The 16,348-nt window shown below is 44.3% G+C and overlaps 1 protein-coding gene across 1 annotated transcript; it reads right to left on the bottom strand.

Moving 5' to 3' along the window:
• Nucleotides 1–13,600: 13,600 nt before the first annotated feature.
• Nucleotides 13,601–14,593, bottom strand: LOC146822553 (olfactory receptor 2D2-like). Its single transcript, XM_085610079.1, has one exon. The coding sequence runs from the start codon at nucleotides 14,591–14,593 to the stop codon at nucleotides 13,601–13,603; it is 993 nt and encodes a 330-aa protein (XP_085466205.1).
• Nucleotides 14,594–16,348: the final 1,755 nt, after the last annotated feature.

Here is a 16,348-nt window from a genome sequence, read left to right as displayed (position 1 = left end):
GGGTGCGGCTCCGTCCCGGGGTGCGGGAGCCCCCTGTCCCGCAAGCCAGCTGAGGGTCCGTGCGCTGGGGACGGGTGTCCACCGGGGCCCGGGGAGGCTCTCCCCGGCGTGGCTAGGGTCCAGAAGCTGGGCCCGGTGCTGGAGCTCCGTCCCAGAGTGCAGGAGCCCCCCCGGTCCTGCAAGCCAGCCGAGGGTACGGGCACTGGGGAAGGGGGTCCACCGGGGCCCGGGGAGGCTCTCCCCGGCCTGGCTAGGGTTCGGAAGCTGGGCCCGGTGCTGGAGCTCCGTCCCAGGGTGCGGCTCTGTCCCGGGGTGCGGGAGCCCCCTGTCCCGCAAGCCAGCTGAGGGTCCAGCCGCTGGGGAAGGGTGTCCACCGGGGCCCGGGAAGGCTCTCCCCAGCCTGGTTAGGGTTCGGAACCTGGGCCCGGACACGGGGCTTGTGCTCTGTCCCAGTGTCCCAGGGTGCGGGAGCCCCCGTCCTGCAAGCCAGCCGAGGGTCCAGCCGCTGGGGAAGGGTGTCCACCGGGGCCCGGGGAGGCTCTCCCCAGCCTGGCTAGGGTTCGGAACCTGGACCCGGACCCGGGGCTTGTGCTCCGTCCCAGTGTCCCAGGGTGCGGGAGCCCCCCGTCCTGCAAGCAAGCCGAGGGTCCAGCCGCTGGGGAAGGGTGTCCACCGGGGCCCGGGGAGGCTCTCCCCAGCCTGGCTAGGGTTCGTAACCTGGGCCCGGACCCGGGGCTTGTGCTCCGTCCCAGTGTCCCAGGGTGCGGGAGCCCCCCGTCCTGCAAGCCAGCCGACGGTCCGTGCGCTGGGGAAGGTTGTCCACCGGGGCCCGGGGAGGCTCTCCCCGGCCTGGCTAGGGTCCGGAACCTGGGCTTGTGCTCCTTCCCAGTGTCCCAGGGTGCGGGAGCCCCCCCCGTCCTGCAAGCCAGCCGAGGGTCCGTGCGCTGGGAAAAGGGTGCCCTCCGGGGCCCAGGGAGGCTGTCCCCGGCCTGGCTAGGGGTCTGAAGCTGGGACCGCACCCGGGGCTCGTGCTCCGTCCGGCAGGGCCCGGGGTGCGGGAGCCTCCCGTCCTGCAAGCCAGCCGAGGGTCCAGGTGCTGGAGACAGGGGTCCACCGGGGCCCAGGGAGGCTCTCCCCGGCCTGGCTGCTTTCAGAAGCAAGGACCGGGCCCGTGAGCCGGGGTGGCTGGCTTTATCTGCTACGCTGGCGGAACGGAATTTTCCGCCCACCCCTAGTAAATACCCAATGAAAAAAATAATAATAACAAGATTCTATGTTGTGCAAATATTAACAATTGACTACGTCATACAGTGTAATCTGTGTGCTATTTTACTGGAGAAGGGTGGAGAAAATTGGCAATTTGAGAAATGTCATATTATATATCCAGGTTCTAACTGATGTGTTTTAGCTTATGCACCTATTTGTCCCATCAATTCAGAACTTCAAGAATCTCTACATGTTTTTTTGCTCATGGAGGCAAAAATTAGCAAAATATTCCTTATGACATCTGCAAACACGAACCAGCCTCCTGCCTTCCTAAATGACACTGGTAATCCCGTATTATCATGGAACGAGTGGATTCAAATCTTTGGGGCAGATTTACAAGCCCCTTGCGCCACTTTTGCGTCACTTTTCCCATGTTTCCCATGCCCCTTTGAATCGTATTTAATAGCTATTGGTGGATAACGTTTTTCATCTTATAGGAAACAGCATATTTTACTTCACAATTTAGAAACTCGGGGGAGGAACATTTTTTAAACTCTGGTGAGTCCTGTGAGTGCTCGTGAGGGTGAGGAAGGGGGAGAGCTATTGAAGCAATAACAGGAAGCTGTAAGGAAGTTGAAAAACCATTCTGGGCATAAAATAAATGTGGTTTTAGAAAGACATATTTTTCAGTAGATTGGAGGAGAAAAATGAAAGACGTACGAGTTTTGTAGCAGCATTAACAGGACTCTCTAATACTTGTGATTTTGGAGGATTGTGTGATCCATTAATAAGTGACCAATTAGTAAGGTGCACTAATAATTTGAGAAAATAAGAGAAGTGACTTGCGCACAACCCTAGATTAGGTGAAGCTATTGAAATTGCAAAGAGTATCGAGTGCACTGCAGAGGGCATTAAAGTCATGAAGCCGCCCTGTCCTGCTGAAGAAGTGGCAACAATGACCGATGGGCAGGAACAGACCGAAGCAAGACACAGACAGAGGTAAAGACAAATGTTACAGGTGTGGCCATTCCAACCATTAGCCAATAGTCCGAATTGGCAACAAGACATGGTGTGTGCAGGAAGTGCAATACAATAGGACACTATGCAAAGGTGTGCAACAACAAAGATTCCAAACAAGTACATTTCGTAGGAGAAGATGTAGAAGCGAGTGGGAATTTGAGGCTCATTGCCCCCCCGCTCTTCGCTCCTCCTTGGTACGCCTGGGAGTGCACCTTAGAATGTCCAGGTGGCATTCCTGTGTTCTGTCACAGGATTTGGAAGCAGGGAATGAGATGCATGATATGGAGTACAGCTGGAATAGAGAGAACGTAGCCTGGGGTGTTTGACCACAATATAACAATTTTGAAATCGTGTGTTACCATAATATAATTGCATTTATATTGTGACATCAACAGTATCGACGACGGAAATATCGTAGGTGAGAAAAATAAACTTTATTGGCATTTTTAATTATGATGCAAGAAATATTGTTATACATAATATAGTTGTATGTATTATCTTGTTAATTCAATAATACTGCAGTTTTATAATTGTTATGTTTTTTAATTTTTGGGGATTAAAATGATAAAAGTTTCAGGAATGGGGTGCTGGATTTTGGAGAATTGGGTGAATAGTTGTAAAAGAATATTTTTTTAAACATGTTTTGAATTTTTAAGAATCGTTTGATCTAAATATTTTTCAAAATCATTTATTTTTTTAGTTTTTTTTGGTTTAATTGACCAATGCCTTCTCTAAGATATATTAGATTGGAGTACAAATAGTAAATAGAACCCCTTCAGTGATAAACACCTCCCCCAAGGTAGAGTTACATTGGAGTGGGAACAATCAATATACCCCCTTCAATGTCCAACACCTTCTCCAATGTTATGTTATGATATATTAATTAAACTTCACACATTCACCAGTGGTGCTTTCAAACATACCTACTGACGTGAATTGGGTCAGAGATTGCTCAGTGGGCTTGTCTTTAAGAATCTACAAAATAAACTGAAATCAGTTGCAGAGCGAATATTATTCGGCAAAGAATTCCAGTTTGCAGGGACTAGTGCGGCACAGCTATGTCCACCCGATCAGCATTTACGGAGCCTTTGGACAGTAAGTCGAGTCTCATCTTTCGATCTTTAGTTGTATGGAAGAGAACGCTTCTCTAGTTTTTCAATCACAGATTTGGGTGCTGGCCCATGCATGATTCTTAACACCGTGCAGAAAACGTAAACTATATTAGTTCCTATAATGGTAACCAGTGGGGTCGCATGGATGTTTCTGGAAAGTTAAAATACCAATCATGATGCCTCATTTTGAGTTACTTGAAGCTTTTTGCACAGATGGTGTTAGGCAAGTCCACAGAGCTAGACTTGGCATAGTTCAGTTTTGTCTTGAATGGATGCTTGTCATCAATATCAGTTTCATGGCCTCAAAAGATATTATTGGCGCAATATTCATCATCCCCATCATTTTGAATGAAAGGGTGCACTTAGATCCTACTGGTGGTTGCAGTTTATGTTCACCATCAGTAACAACACCTAAGTTCTTTGCTGAGGTTGTTAGGATGGGCACAGGGCCCAGTTCACTCAGCCAATATTGTTTGCTCCAATAGCTGGTTTTATTAAGTATTCCCATCTCTGTTCTATACACATTTAGCATTATTTGGTTGGCACTTATCCAATCAGCAATAAATCTTATACTGTTTTGAAATTTTGCATATGATGTTGGAGTACCATCGAAGCAGATTGGCAGCTATGCTATTTATACATTCTGCAGCCTCTAGAGGCAAGCTCCACTGTCAACGGACTGGTATACAGAATCAATAAACGCAGAGCTAGAGATGAGCCTTGTGGGACCCCAAACTCTAAGATAATTCTGCTTCGGTTCTCTCTTTTAGGAAGGATTTCATTCAACCCAGAGCGGGGCCCTGAACTCCTGCTTCTTTCACATGTTCAATTATGATAATATGATGGACCATGTCGAATGCTGCTGACAGATCCAACAGCACCAGGGCTGATACCGGCCCTTGGAGGTATTTCCATCTCAGATAAAACAAACATCATTACAGATGTTGTGCTGTGCCAGGGCAGGATGGAGAAGGGAGGTGTTCTGCAGTTCTTCTTCATGCTTTTGATGTCACTCTCTGGCTATCAGGCATCATTTGAGTTTAGCCTCCTTCCGTTGATCTGTGTATCGCGGTGATGGTTTTCTGTGGTTAGTATGAAGTCATTACTGTAATTCTATCTCAAGTGTGTCAATCCAGAAATTGAAGTCTCCCATCACCATTATTTGTGAGTAGTGAGTCACAAGGGGACAAATTAGTTTGGATCAGAATGGAAAAAATAAATCTAACCCCTTGAATGTTCAAACCCTTCCCGATAGGAGCTTAGATAGGAGTGTAAAAAGTAAATGTAACCTGTTCGATGACCAGGAATTTCCCCAGTATAGCTGAGATTGGAGTGGAAATTTTAAATACAAGTGATTCAATGTGCAACACGTTCCACAATGTGGGTTGGATTGGACTGGCATTATTAAATAACATTTACTTAATATGTATTGTTTTTTTACTGTTGAATGAACTGTAGTGTTGCCAATTCCTATCAATAATATGTAAATATAGTCATTACATTATTTTTAGTTTATCATATTTATATTTGTTTCACATATTATAACATTGTAGATTTCTATACATATTTTGTATTAAAAGTTCAACTTTTTGTTTAACAACATTTTCACTGAGGACGCATTTATTTTTGACATTTTTCAAATTTTAATGTTAGTTTTTCAAATGCAAATTTACATCTGCAGTTTACATTTTAACATGGTTTCATTTTCCTAACAACAAATTTCACAATAGTATTATTTAAACATGTTCCCAACGTATTTATACTTAGGGGCTTATTTATGAGAGGCATGTGCTGCTGGAGCGTCACTTTTCTGACGCATTACTCTCACCCCGAGCGTGGCACACAAGTGTAAAGACAAACGCTGGGGGCAGGACTCATAGGTTCAGGTGCTGGTGATGGAGCAGGGTTTTATTCTCTAAAATCGAATATCTGTTTCATTTTCACATGTTATAACTAAAAGTATTACTGATTAATTATTAATGATTAAAAGTTTGTCGAATGTTGACTAATCAATCTTATTAACAAGAGAATTACACGTGGGAATGCTGTTGCATGGCTAAAATAACAAGTGGACTAATTTGGTGAGCAAACTGACAGAAAACGATGTTGCTTATGTGATGTTATGGTGTTTTGCGCTTCTAATTAATATGCATTAATGGCTTCTGATGTCGCAAATGGCTAGATAAATACACACACATAACGGTATTAGCTGGGGAATAACACTGTTCAGTCATTTCTATGCAGTAATTATGTTTTGTGTTTCTTTGCACTTAAGTTGACAATTGTGGCCTACTGAAAGATGGCCACCATCTGCAGCCTGCAGTCGAGTAGATGCAATAATGAAAAAGGCTTTGCACGGACTGCGACCCTGACTTCTGGTTGAACTGAAAAGCCATGAACATGACGACAAATCCAGGCTGGCAGCCAAAAACCCCTGGATGTAGAAATTTGTAGCAACTGAATAATCTGACTACATGAACTTTTAGTGGTCTCATAAAATGATACATTTTTTAATCCGAAAGGAACTTCCGTAGAAGTAACAAAATTATGGACATCTGACTTTTTATTCAGAAATTTAGAATTATCAATAATGGGAAAATTCTTGAATGTTACAAGACGACAGCTTTTCCTGTTCAACGGATGTTTTAATGTTCTTTTTGTAACTTTTGAATGTAGAATTTTAGTATAAATGTAAGTAGACTAGAGAGGTCTAGCGCCACTTCTTCCAGAGCTGATGATGCGAGGTCCCTATGCTGACGGAGAGGACGATGACTCTACATGACAACAGAAGACTCTAATTTTTCTTTAGAGGACCGGTTCTGACTTAGGATCTGACATTTAGACAGAATAGGTAAATATGAGAGAAATGAAATTGTATTTAATTGGCTTTTCTTGAAATATTAGATAAATGAACAATCTGTTTGAATTCCTGTCTCGGGTGATTATTTCTGGTCATGTTTATTTGATTTATTGTGTATTCTTTGAAATGTATTTTACTAGATCTTCAGCAACTAGCTGGTCGCATTGACCTCAAAGTATAGGCAGATCAGATAGAGCATATGTGGAAGGTGTTTCTCCTCTACAGGGCACGGATAGTGTGATTTAGGGTGAATGTTGGTGTAATGGGCCCCACCAGCGTATGATGTGTGAATGCGTGTGTGACTGTGAAATCATTCCGTCCGTGGAAGTAGAGGGGATTCGGAGGCTATGATCTGCACCACTGGCAGCTAAGCGCTATAGAGCGCGTTCTACTTCCCCACAGTAAAGGAAGCAAATGCTAGGGCCAGTACTCATGGGCCGAGGACCCACTGCTTCTGCACAGAAGAAGCTTCCAGGAGATATGGCTGAATGCTATATAGCGCATTCTACCCCTCACACACAGTGCAGGATGTGCATGATGCATGAAACGCTGGGTCCAGGGCTCGTAGGCCCAGGACACACTTCTTCTGCACAGAAGGAACTTCCAGGAGGTGGGGCTGAAAAGCAGCTAAGCGCTATAAAGCATATTCTATATCCCTGCAGTGCAGGACTTACATGGTGAAACAAACTTTGGGGCAAGGACTCATAAGCCCAGGGGACACCGCTCCTGTGCAGAAGGAGCTTCAAGGAGGCAGGGCTGAAAAGCAGCTAAGCACTATATGCCCATTGATTTTATACATTCCCGGTTTTACAAGACCTTGCAAACCTGGGAATGTGCCACAATGCTATGCCTTTCCATGAAGAAGGCATGCCCAGGATATGCCCAGTCTAAGAACCGGCCTGCCTGGGCTGGGACACCCCTCTTGGTACAGGATTTTAGATTGTTCCCCTCTTCTGCTCTTGTGAGATTGTACTCATAGATAGAAAAACAAATGGGCAAGAGGACATCAACCTATGCTCTGGGAGGCGGGACAGTTCAGCAATGATGACGTCATCTAGCGCTGTTATGGGAGCACTGAATAATGAAGTAGTCTTGGTAGAGGAAAGATCAATCGGTTTGATTAAAATCGTCAGTTGGTTTATACCTGTCATAATCCATAAAGGTAGGAGTGGTGTGGCTCACTGGTTAGAGGCGGCAGACCCAGAAGCAGAGGTCGCTCAGGGACCAGGGTTCGATTCCCGACGCGGCAGGGTCTTGGGCCACGGTCAGCGGACTCGATAATTCTCGCCTCGGTGCCTACTCTAATCATGGATCACACTCAGCAACTCTGGGCAATAGCTTGCTTAATCTCCACTAACGGCCCCATCAGCGCTGGGGATGCTTGGTCTTCACCTTGGAGATGCCCAGTAAGGGACCATCTCACAGGGAAAGCCAGGATGGGTTCCCCAGCGGTATACAGCGCCGGGACGCCCCTTTGCTGGGGCAGCTGTGCGCTTTACAAGTATACAACATTTAACAACATTTAGGCAAACTCTGATTCATAAAAACAATGCAGTAGTTTTAGTCATAAGGTAAAACTATTAAACTTGAAAACAACCTGTATACTTAGGGGCATTTTACGAGCCCCTTGCTCTACCACAGTTTGTGATGCTCTGGCAACGCAAACCTTTCAACCATGTCTATGAGGCCAAAGACACTTTTCAGATATTTTTAAATTTTTATTTTCTTATTTTTGTACAGGTTGCATCATTCTGATAATGTTGGTAACCATTTTTTTTCCTAACATAAAAAACAATATTAGCATGATTTGTTTTTAATAACCTTTTTTCTATGAATAAGTAGTCTATTTTTTTCTTTTTCATTTAGTGGACATTTCTTTGCTGCCAGCTTTCTTTGCATTCTATTAACCTCATTTTAGGATGTTCCTTGTTCCTGCCTGTTGCAATTTCCGGCTGCTGGTCTACAGCTCCAGTAAAACTTCTTTTAAGTTACTTTTTGGAGATTGGGGGATAGGTCGGCTGTGGTTAGGGTTAGTAAACTTAGTGTAGTGCAGCATTTTGTTATGGTTTAGCAGTTTTGTGTTGTGTTGAAGTTTGAGTCTTCGTACTGTAGTGCAATAGGACTTAGAGCCTAATTACGACACCAGAGGTCTGACCGCTGAACCGCTGAAGCCGCGTAAGGGTGAACACCACAGTCTTCAGTCCCACCACAGAGGCATGGCTTGGCCATAGAGAGAGGCGCAGCAGATGCCTCTGCTGTGGGATCACAGACAGCTCATGGGTGCACAACAGTGCAAGCATAGGGGGCACAACATTTGCCCCCACCCACAGTTAACAACAGCCTGCGAAGACATGTGTGGTGCCTCCTCCTTGCCTCTCTGGATAGCCAGAAGACAGAATACCATTGCACAGGCTAGAGCAACAACTCTTTCACCTTCGGCTGTTAGTAAGAGTTGAAGCCGTAGTTTTTAAAATAGTGTAATACTTGTATCTTTTAATTGCGACGTAACTGTACTCTTAACTAAGACCACCTTGCACTCTATCAGCGTATTCGGAGGAGTGGAAGAGCACCTTTTGCACCCGTGATCCCCCGGGTCCACCGCAGTCATTAATAGGCTGTTTGTTGTGGATGGAGATCTCGGGGTATTGAAAGTAACTAAAAGGTGACTCGCTTCCTGGTAGGACCACACAGAACTGCCATCTTGTCAAAAGAACGGTCTAGTCTTTCTGCTCCCAAAGCAAGATGGGCTTAATAAAAGGAGGATACAGTGCGTGCGCACCGCTGGCACCTAAGGCAAGCCCGTCTGCACCCGTCCGCTCCCGGCCAGTCCCAGGGGCCAGCTGAACAGAACACTAGACCCTCAATGCACTCAATCTATCGTGCTAGACGACCTTCAGGATAAGTGCCTACACTGTCAGTATGAACTTTCCACAAACACACACACCCCAATCTCCTTGGGGAAACGTTTTAACTTTAACCTACTGTTGCTCAACTGCAGATCTCTTCCGATACACCCGATGGAGATCTCATTGCTATTAACTGACCTCTATCCAGAAGTGTTGTTCCTGACTGAGACCTGGCTCACCTCCAGTTCAGAACCAGACATTGCTAGAGCCCTTCCTCCAGGCTACTCAATTCAACAGTAGATAGAATGACAGGTATGGGTGGCGGCATCGCCATCATCTATAAAAATTACAGGACTTGCGCTTACTTGGAAGCCCAATTCTAGACTGCGAGAACGTTCGTTTCTCCATTAAATTTACCCCGACACTTACACTCTCAGGGATTCTTATATACCACCCTCCTGGGGCACCGGGCCAATTTTGCAATTCGCTGCTGGAAACAGCCATTGACCTTGCAAATACAAATGCCAATTTCACCCTCCTTGGCTATTTCAATTAGCATTTTGACGATTCAACCGCAATGGTCGCTACTGACCTCGCCAAAGACCTTTTGTCTTACCAACTGCAACAGAAGGTCTGTCACCCTACCCATATCAAAGGACACCTTCTCGACCCCATTTTATCCAGACTGGACAAAGTAACAGGAAAATACCCTATTCGCCTTCCATGGTCTGACAATTTTCTAGTCCCCTTCTCTTGGTACCCCGCCACTACAGTTCTACATACTCAGCTGTCTCGAACCATTAGCCATCCTTGGTCCAAGCTCCCACTGGAGGCATGGTCCCATGAACTTGAAAAGACCATACCTACACCAGACCCCAACCCGGTGACCACTTACGACCGCATCACCTCCTGGATTGAAGGCATACTCAACTTAGTGCTTCCAAAAAAGCGCGGCCTTTGACATGGTGAACCATCAAATGCTGCTTCACTGCCTCAGGAACGTGGGAGTGTCAGTCTGTGCTCTCACCTGGCTTCAATCCTTCCAAGTGTTTGAAGATGATATCATCTCAGATCCTGCACCCTTGCAGTGTGGAGTCCCTCAGGGCTTCTCCCTGAGCCCAACTCTTTTCAATGTTTATATGTCTCCCCTAGCGGACATTGTCACCCCCTTTGAGATCCACATTGTGTCTTACACCGATGACACACAGCTGGTCATAGCATTGAATCAAGCTGGCCAGTCGCCCACTGACCTCCATTCCTGTGTGAGGAAGTGGCCAAGTGGATGAGTCTTTCCCATCTGAAACTCAATGGTGACAAAACCGAACGGATGATGTTTGACAATGGTCAACATTAATGCTCTCTGGCCAGCTTGCATGGGGACGGCCCCGGTTCCAAAATCTGAAATAAAAAAATTAGGCATCTGGCTAGACCAAGACCTCTCCTTCAAAATCCAAGCCAGGAAGATGGTCACTTCATGCTACGGTCTGCTTAAAATGATCTGTAACGTACTGCTCCTACTTCCATTCCCCCAAAAAAAGATACTCATTCAGGCCCTGATCCTTTCTAGGATAGCTTTTGTCAACACCCTCTATCTGGGGTCACCCAACGCGGTGGTCACGAGGCTTCAGGTTGTCCAGAACTCGACGGCAAGACTGCTCAACTTTACTGGCTATCGCTGTTCTGCAAAGCCTGCAATCGGCTCTCTGCACTGGCTCCCAGTGGAGGAGAGAATCAATTTCAAGGCCCGCTACGTGGCCCACAAGTCTCTGGAAGGGAACGGACCTCCCATTATCAAAGCTCTGATCCATCCGTATAAAGCCTTCAGAAACCTTCACTCTGACATGCTCCATTAGCAGAAGTTCCCAGAATTAAGAGAGCCAGAAGTGAGGACAGGCGTTTTTCATACAATGCCGCCAAACTTTGGAACACTCTTCCACTTCACCTTCGTAGGGGACCCAACCACCTCATTTTCCGAAGGCATCTAAAAACCTGGCTTTTCCCATAAACTCTGGTCGTTCTAATGTTTAATTAAGTGCGATCCATTTTGTGCTTTCATTGGAAATTGGTATAAGGTGCTTACTTTGAATATGATGGTATATGTTCTTTTTTAATATGTATTACTTTATTTACATATTTTCTATTTAATTTTACTTTTCAGTACTGATGTATTTTGTTTATAATAAAATATATAATTTAGACTGAAAAGTACAAATGATATAATAATATTTATAAAAAAATGTACTTGGTATGTTTGTTAATTGTAGTTGTTTTTCTGTTGCAGTTGGAATATTAGATGTTTTTCAGACTAGTGTTCGTGCTATGGATTCTAGATATGGTAGGCCTCATTTATTAATAGAAGATTGTACCTTCATAGATTTTGATGGCTTGTTTGCCTTGTTTAGGTTTTATTTTAGCAATAGATTATTCTATTCTAATTTGCAGATAGATTTTCTATTTTTTAGGATATATCGCTGTTGATAGAGGTAAGGGTGTGTTGAGTATAATGTGCCCTGAAGGTGTGTGCCATCCTTCCACTGCATTGTTTGTTTTGAGTTGTTGAGCCATGGTGCTGTCAAATACATTTCATTCTGGTATTCGATACTTTGATTGGCATCTGTGGCAGGAGACTTAGGGCCATATTTATGACCCAGTGTGCGACGCTCGTGCACTGTGCAATGTGGTGGAATAGCAACACAAACCTTAAGTCAGATTTTTGAAGCCACACAAATTCATGCATTGCATTACTCTGCCCTGGGCAGACCGTCCACGGCAGTTGCATGGGGGTTCCCATGCAATGCAATGCCCATTGTTTTTGATTAATTCCCAGATTTACAAGACCTTGCAAACCTGGGAATGTGCCAAAGTGCTATGTCTCCCCAGGAGAGGTGTAACAAGGAGAAATGTCTTTTTTGCATTCTGCAGCACAAATAGAAAGAGAAAAATGCCTCTCGGGATTGTTTTTGTGAAGAAAGGTGTCCCTTCCAGCACAAAAACAATCTTGAATGTAGCGCAGGCTCCCTTGCACTCGGCTGCCCATTGTGTGCCAGCGCAGGGTTAAAAGTAGGGCATGCTCCGTATGCATTCCAGCCCTTTCCCAGTGGCACAGTGCAGCCCAGCAGGGTGACTTGCTGCCCTGCACCACTATTTAATAAATATGCCCTTAGTGTGTGACTGCGTTTGGTAATAAGGTGGCTCAATAAGGAGGTTGGAGTGGTTTGCTGTTTCTGTAATTGGTGGTGCATATGCAAAATGGCCACTGCACTCAAGCAATAAGATACCCTTATCATGGGGATGAGGTCAATGCAAGAAATGATCAGGTTATCCCTGCAAACAGTATATTTATTCTTTTGGATATACCATTTTGGGGATTACTATTCTGTAGAATTTACTTTGAGAAGATATCTAGTTATTTCTACTAATAACAGATTGTACTTTCGACCACTGTGACTTTGACAGATGTTTCTTAACAGCATTTATTGCATGAAGAGGACGATTGATTCATTCGCCTTGAAGAAGAGACTGCTGCTACGAAACATGTGTTGGCTGTTTGTTCGTTACTAATTGATGTGATGAAGTTATGAAAATTAAGATTAGGATTTATATGTATTCATGAATAAAATTGCTTTTTATAAGAAAGATAACAAGTATAACATGTGCAGAGAGAGCAGGGTGGACTGAAAGTAAGGTGCCTGTTGATACACAATTTCCTTTTCATCCCAAGTTTGCTAAATCATCAGTGTTGTAATAAAAAACAAATGAAAGTCAGTGACTATCCTTAGCCATCGGATGTGTTAGACCTCTAAAGAGGGAGTGGAAGAAGAGTGTTGGTGGTTGAATGGTGACAGCGACTGAGACCAAACTCAGTGAATCAGACAAGTGCACTTAGCTGCTGAGAAATGTCACGGGCGGACCCTAAACATGCTGGACAGCCCATGAGGTCAGGGCTTGAGATGGTTCATCCAAATAAACTAATGGCTCAAGTAGAACCGAAACCCATCTCTGTATTTTGTATGTGTTTTGTGCATGTGTTTTGTGCATGTGTTGTGCTGACATAAACTGTGGCAAACAGCATTTTCTCAAACCACACTTAGTAAAGCATAACAAACCATCTACACAAATCACCAAGAGCATCCCACTCAGTGCACGATGCTCTCCAGCCCCAATGTTTTGGTATTAAAATAATACTAAGGTATTGAGCAGAGGGTCGGTTTAGGGTAAACAGTAACTCACTGATTGTGCGTTGCTCTAAACACGGGTTGGGCCTTTGATCTAATCCTATTCAGTGGTTGGAAATGATGTCTCTGATGCTTCTACCTCTTCCACTTTTCTACAACCTCCTAAATCATAAGAGCCTGAAATATTAATATGAATGTACAATCTTCAGAGAATTGATAACAAGGTCAATTCAGCTTCTTGCCAATTCGGTCACTGTGGAATAGCAGTGAATGTGTTCATGTATGCATGTGGTACTGGTATAGCACAAACATATTCGAAAGCCAGCCACTAGAAAAGAAAAGACATTTGGGGTTTACAACTCTGCCCAGACCTAAACAGGATCAACCTCTGAATCCTTGGCAGGAAATGTTCCTCCTGTGAAGTGTCTTCAATGACCTCACCACCTCCTTGCTCCGTAGAGTGTAGATGAGAGGATTGAGTGCTGGAACCACCAGGCAATAGAATACAGACATTGATTTCCTCCTCTCAGATTGAGCAATTGATGTGGGCGTGAGATATATCATCATGGCTGTTCCAAAAAAGAGGGCAACAACTACCATGTGAGAACCACATGTAGCAAATGCCCTTTGCTTATTATCTGTTTTTGCCATTCGCAAGATGGTGGCGATAATCTGAAAATAAGAAAAAAGAATGAAAGACAGTGGGGCAACAAGACTGACAAGAGACAACACAGGAGCTAACAACTTGATGTCTATGCAAACCAACCGCCCAACGGCTTCAGCTTCACAGAATGCATGGTCAAGGATGTTATGTCCGCAGAAATGTGGTGCTGGAAGAACAACTAAAGATGCCAAAGAGAAAAGAAATCCACCAGCCCATATGGTGCTGGCGAGCTTGACACAAACTTGGTTGGTTATGATCTGTTGGTAATGTAAGGGTTTGCAGATAGCAACATAGCGATCCCACGCCATCACAGCCAGAAGGAAGCATTCGGTTTGCCCCAAGGAGAGGCCAATGTACATCTGAGTAATGCATCGAGAAAAGCTGATAATGCTCCTCTGAACAAGGAGGCCTTCAAGAACTGTGGGAGCGTTGACAGATGAAAAGCAAACATCCAGGAATGACAGGTTACACAGAAAAAAGTAGATCGGTGAGTGAAGGCGAGCGTCAGTGAGAGTGACTATGATAAAAAGGCTGTTTGCATATAGGGTGGCAAGAAAAACTATTAAAAGACAAACAAATAGCACAATCTTTGTTTGAGGATGATAGGAGAATCCGAGGAGTATAAATTCAGTCACAAGTGTTTCACTTCTGTTTCCCATGAGATGTCTCTTGGTACTGTGAAAAGAAAAGAGACTTTCAGTAGAAATCATCTTAAAGTACAATAAACATGGGTTTAGTACAGCAGACCCTAAGTATGATCCACCATTGTAAATCCCTGACTGTGTATCCTGTGTCCCAGATCGGTGGTGATAGCCCAGCTCTGTTTACGGAAAGGCTACTGTCACTGATTCTACCTGCCCTGGTCCACCAGATACACGTTCGACAGTGCGCATGAATTGAGGCTGTAAACATTCGAACACTAGAGATGCTCTTTCACTTTTTTAACAGTGCAGCTTTCAGCTCTTCTGGGCTGTTCTCTGCTCCTGATTTGTTTCTTCTTGGAATGAAGTTCCCAGAGTCCAATAACGGCTGATGCCACATTTTCCAAAAACTGTTGAACAGATTTGTATCAAATCACAAAAAGCCCAATTTCTGGACTAGGATCTAGCATCCTGCAAAGCTTGGTGTCATTCCGTTTAGCAGATTTTGAGATATTGCGTTCTAAAAAAGGGCCCCATTTTCTAAGGTGAACTCAGATCTAAGTCTAAGTGTATGGCTTTTCAGTATTCACAAAGGCACTTGTGAGTAGCATTTCTATGACTGTGGAGGCTCAGCACTGAGAAGAGAATCTCTGCAGTTTAAGATAAATTAACAATAACTCTGCCTTCACGATGCTCTGCTGATACCCGTCCATATGATATCACGCATAGTGTGTGAAATCATAACATTTCTATCAACACTTCTCGAATGATATTATTTGTGACAACACTGTTGAGCCTATTTACAAGCCCCTTGTCACTTTTTATGATGCTCCGGTGGTGCAGACTACACACCCATATCCACAAGGTCACACAAAGCCACTTTGCATGGCTTTTCATGGCCTCGTAGATATGCTGAAATGCAACACAGCGCAAGTCGCTGCACGGCTTACGCTGTGTCAGGGGGGTGTTGCAATGGGCTAGGTTTACCATGCAATGCCTGTGAGTTTAGACACCGTCCCAGAATTAAAAAATCACATAAACCTGAGGCAGCGGCAAAACATTATGCCTACTAAGAGCAGGTGTAACAAGCAGAAATGTTTTCATTTCTCGTCTTTTTTTCCTCTTTCCACGCGTGCTGCATTCGAAAGCACACATAGAATGAGGAAAATGCTTCCATCAATTGTTTTTGTGCAAGAAGGTGTCCCTCCCTACACAAAGACACTCCCCCCAACACTGCAGACACACTTACACCAAGGTTTAACTGTGCCTGCGTTGGCGCTCGGCAACTAGTTGTCACCGGCTCTTGCTGAAAGGACAGGATATCCCATACCTTGTAAACACTGTTCATTCCTGCCCTTTCAAATTTGCATAGGGCAGCACAGCAAAAGGACCTACGGTGCTGCCCAATGCCTATTCATTGTAAATGAGGCCCTGTGTATGGTAGAGTGGTAAGTTATAGTTTATGTTGTGTGGCTAGGAAGTTGACAACAGTGTGTACAGAGGTGCGAAAGTTGCAGTAATATGAAGGGGTATAAATTCAAAAACTTAAGGTATAACTTTAACTTTAGAATTTCTAATGTTTGTTTAGTTTAAGTTTCTTTTGTATAGAAAGAATAACGTTTTTCTAACTATAACTTATCCTTGACCTTTGGTTTTTTTCATTGAATTTCTATGGTTTTTATTTTTAATAAAAATGTGTTTCAAATTATAGAGTTGAGTCTATTTGACTGGATGCCAGTTTTATTAAGTGGAGTGCCTGAGAGTAGACTGAATGAAAGTGTCTAAGAGGATAGTGTCTGAGATTGTAGTGTCATAGAGTGGAGT

The sequence above is a fragment of the Triturus cristatus genome, chromosome 6, assembly GCF_964204655.1.
Source record: "Triturus cristatus chromosome 6, aTriCri1.1, whole genome shotgun sequence".
Classification (NCBI taxonomy): domain Eukaryota; kingdom Metazoa; phylum Chordata; class Amphibia; order Caudata; family Salamandridae; genus Triturus; species Triturus cristatus.
Note: the sequence above shows the minus strand (reverse complement) of the source record. Positions and strands in the feature narration are given on the sequence as shown.

What these genes read in the sequence shown, in the direction of transcription:
- LOC146822553 (XM_085610079.1), bottom strand. Translation starts at nt 14,593, where the DNA reads ATGATTTCTACTGAAAGTCTCTTTTCTTTTCACAGTACCAAGAGACAT.